We start from the raw sequence: 3,604 nt of genomic DNA on the forward strand, positions 1-3,604 counted from the left end.
TATTGTTTGGGATATTAAGCCTCCTCTCTCAAAGAATAAAGATTTTCACCTTTTTTTTTTTTTTTTTTTGAAATCTTTGAGTTACTGCTTTGGTTAAATGAATGACTTATTTTACAATGACCCATGACCCTATTTCGTGATATCAAGCATTTTAAACTTTTTATCTTTGACGAACTTTCCAAAGTCAAATTCTAACTTGATTCCTCATTAATTTTTTGATATGAGTCCTCTGAAGTCCAAAAGAGACATATTTGTCTTATTTGGTATAAAAATCATACAAGAAGCATCGTCAAATATAAAATGGTGTTTGACTTTCTTTGGGCTGTATTTATAGAAATGTTATTGATATGTGCTCCAAAATTATGGGAAACTCTTATAATTCTGAAATAACTTCTGTATGTTGTGAATTATAAATTTTATGTTAAATTGTTGTATGCTACAGAAGTAACCAAAATTTCCTTGTCAATGGTGGTTTTAATAATGGCCGTCCTGGCTGGGTGTGGTGGCTCACGCCTGTAATCCCAGCACTTTGGAGGCCAAGGCGGGTGGATCACGAGGTCAGGAGATCAAGACCAGCTTGGCCAAGATGGTGAGACCCCCGTCTCTCCTAAAAATACAAAAATTAGCCGGGCGTGGTGGCACAGGCCTGTAATCCCAGCTACTCAGGAGGCTGAGCCAGAGAATCACTGAAACCCAGGAGGCAGAGGTTGCAGTGAGCTGAGATCATGCCATTGCACTCCAGCCTGGGCAACAAGAGTGAAACTCCATTTCAAAAAAAGAAAAAAATATACACCCCTGATTTGAAACAAGACTAGGATACACGGTAAAGAATGTTTATTCACTAAAGTTTTGACAGACTGAAGGCCATTATTTCAGATTGGAAATAGGAAACTTAAAAGAACTACATGGACATTGGGTCAAAGAACATGGGTTGAAATGTGCCTGGCAGTAGCCCAAAAGTAAATGCTCTTCGAGGTGCATGTGAAGGAACTGTAGGAGGGAAATGGGATAATTCACATCTCCGCCAATAAATAAATGTAGCCACACTAGCTTGGGGGATTTGAGGTGAGACATCGAAAATACTAAGTCATGGTGAGGGCTGGAAGACAAAAGAATGAATCACTTCATAGGAATGGCTGTGGGGAAGGGCTTGAAGGAGTCATCCTCTGACTTCCATGTGAACCATGAACATTAAACATGGAGAAATGAGGAGCGGCAGCAGATCGGTTTGGGATGCATCTTCAGGGGATGCTGAAACAACAACAGCATTTGGTTTGCTCTACACCCCTGTCACCCCTCGCCCGCAAGCCCAGGGAGTGGTCAGCAGTGGGGCTTTGTGACGTCGAAGCCACCCTAGGGGTGCCATTGGATGGGACACTGCCTGTATGATCAAACAAAGCTCAAGGGTGTGGCTTTGCCTTGTCACCAGGAGGGTATATATAGGGAGGGCAAGAGCTCCGGGCCACTGCGAAGATTCAAAAGCTACAAAGCTTTCCGCAGACATTGACAAACCAATGTATACAATGGGCCAACAATCCAGTGCTGGCGGGGTGAAGAGAAGCACCCCGTGTGAATCCAACGAGGTGAATGAGACGGTAAGATTGTTAGGTTTTGAAGCGAAGGCGAGGGTGAAAGAAAGACACACAGAGCAGGGGCGGCTCAAACAACAACACAGGAATATTGCAGACAATTGTGGAAGTGGTGGGCCCGCTTAATGCCAGAGCCCACCGCCGCTTACAGGCTGGGGTGCTTGTAGGTATGGGTGGGAGGGGCCTGGGCAGTATGGCTTGCTGCCCGGCAGGATATTGATAAGATGTTCTTAGCATCAGGTGGTTTGGCCCTTTTTCTGCTGGAATATCATTGTGGTGTTCCTTAAAACGTTGCCAAGCAAGATATGATAGGGATGTTTCTTTAGTTGGGCCTTCGTCCGCCTTGCGGACAGGTGGTTAGGCAGGATGTTTCTCACGGCCTGAACCCCCATGGGATGTTTCACTTTGACCAAGGTCTGCAAAATAGCAAAGAACTTACAGAATGGTGCAGTTTGGACTAACAGATGACCCTACCCACGCTCCTCTTCTTCTTCCCCATAGATCCCTACTCTGTGATTCAACCTTGTTCTTCTCTGGATCAAACCCCTTCCTCAACCTGCATTCCTTCTTGTCATGAAGCCCCCCGTGCTATCCAGTCTCTATCCTGTTCACCCAAAATAATGTCCTCCTGGCCTCTCCCTGTTTTCTTAACAGATGCCAGAGACGTCAAGGGGGGACTCACAGCCAGAACCCGCTCCTAAGAAATCAAAAGCATCGGACTCCTCGACCGTATTAGTGCTTTCCTACAGGAGAGAGGTTAGAAGACGTTACTCCGTCTCCGATGAATTGGTGAATGACCACTCCCGAGAGAACCGAGTCAACCGCCTCCAAATAGACGAGGAAGAATTCACGCAGATTTCTGTGCAAACAGCTGCAAACCAGAAGGAAGATGCTGCCGTTAACCTTGGGCAATGAAAATAAAGTTTGAGAAGCTGATGGCTGTGCATATCTCTGCCTGTTTTCTGATGGTGGTGCGGGGGGGGAAGGGAAGGGAAGAGGTAGGCATTTGAGAAGGGAGGGATATGAGGTCCTGTAGGGTTGCTGGACAGACCCACAGGTGGACAGTAAGCCAGACATTGTAAATAAGGCCTGGGGGAGGACTGATTCCTAAAGAAAATTTCCTTCTTAAAATTTTATCTCACAGGAAGTGGAGATGTGTATATGTTCACGCAACTGTACCCGGCAGCACATAGTTCTGCTGAATGCACATATCGAAGGTATTCCCATCCCCTTTCCATCTGATATTTTCCTAGGTTAGAAATATATGCTTTATAAAGAGTAAACGTTCTGTAAAACACAAAGCACAATACAAAAGAAGATAGTAGATGTAGGAGTAAGTAAACGGCAGGAAAGCATTGCTTGTAATGAAATGATTGAAAAGCCAATTCTAAAACAAAATGTTCAATGCATCTTAAATATTTGTTACTGTTTTAATGACCTCAGCAGTCTTTAATCAAGATAAGTATGCTTTAGAAATGTGTTGATATCCGCAAAGTGTGAATATTCAAAATCGCCATGACTTGGGAAAAGGAAAGTAAAACACTCTTAAGTATGAGGAGCTTTTTTCCATGGAATGTGAACTGCAAGGTGGTGAGAAGGGTTAGGTGTGATGTGGTGAGATCATTTTTAGGAGAGTGTGTCTATTATCGGCTTCCTAACACTTCCATTTTGCATGATAATTTCCTGAAATTCGTCATTTAATTAAGGCTATAGATTTTGATTACAATGTGTCTTAAAATGTCAAACAGTATAATATTTATAGTGAAAAAGAAAACTGCTTGGCGGATACACATCGGTTAGCGGGAAAAGACACCACAGGGATTCACCATGGAGTCACCCGTGGATGGGGTTTTAGTTTCTGTCTTTGAATTGACCTTCACATAGTGTCTACGTCTTGAGAGTTCAGGGGATGTTGGAGAGATCATTAGGTAAAACAAGAAGGTCTTCTCAGGACACATGAGGGAGTTAAATAAAAATGCAGGAGCAATTACAATTTTAGTTATTTGTAACTGTGG

General features: G+C 43.5%; 1 protein-coding gene across 1 annotated transcript; it reads left to right on the top strand.

Moving 5' to 3' along the window:
• The first annotated feature begins 1,470 nt into the window (after window positions 1-1,470).
• On the top strand, window positions 1,471-2,524 carry LOC129395268 (sperm protein associated with the nucleus on the X chromosome C-like). The gene is made up of 2 exons (XM_055106309.2): window positions 1,471-1,595; window positions 2,244-2,524. The coding sequence occupies exons 1-2, from the start codon at window positions 1,515-1,517 to the stop codon at window positions 2,502-2,504; spliced, it is 342 nt and encodes a 113-aa protein (XP_054962284.2). The 5' UTR covers window positions 1,471-1,514; the 3' UTR covers window positions 2,505-2,524.
• Window positions 2,525-3,604: the final 1,080 nt, after the last annotated feature.

Source organism: Pan paniscus, chromosome X, assembly GCF_029289425.2.
Source record: "Pan paniscus chromosome X, NHGRI_mPanPan1-v2.0_pri, whole genome shotgun sequence".
Taxonomy (NCBI): Eukaryota; Metazoa; Chordata; class Mammalia; order Primates; family Hominidae; genus Pan; species Pan paniscus.

Coding starts and splice junctions, on each gene's coding strand:
- LOC129395268 (XM_055106309.2), top strand. CDS start 1,515: ATGTATACAATGGGCCAACAATCCAGTGCTGGCGGGGTGAAGAGAAGC. Junction 1,596..2,243: donor CCAACGAGGTGAATGAGACG/GTAAGATTGTTA, acceptor TTTTCTTAACAG/ATGCCAGAGACGTCAAGGGG.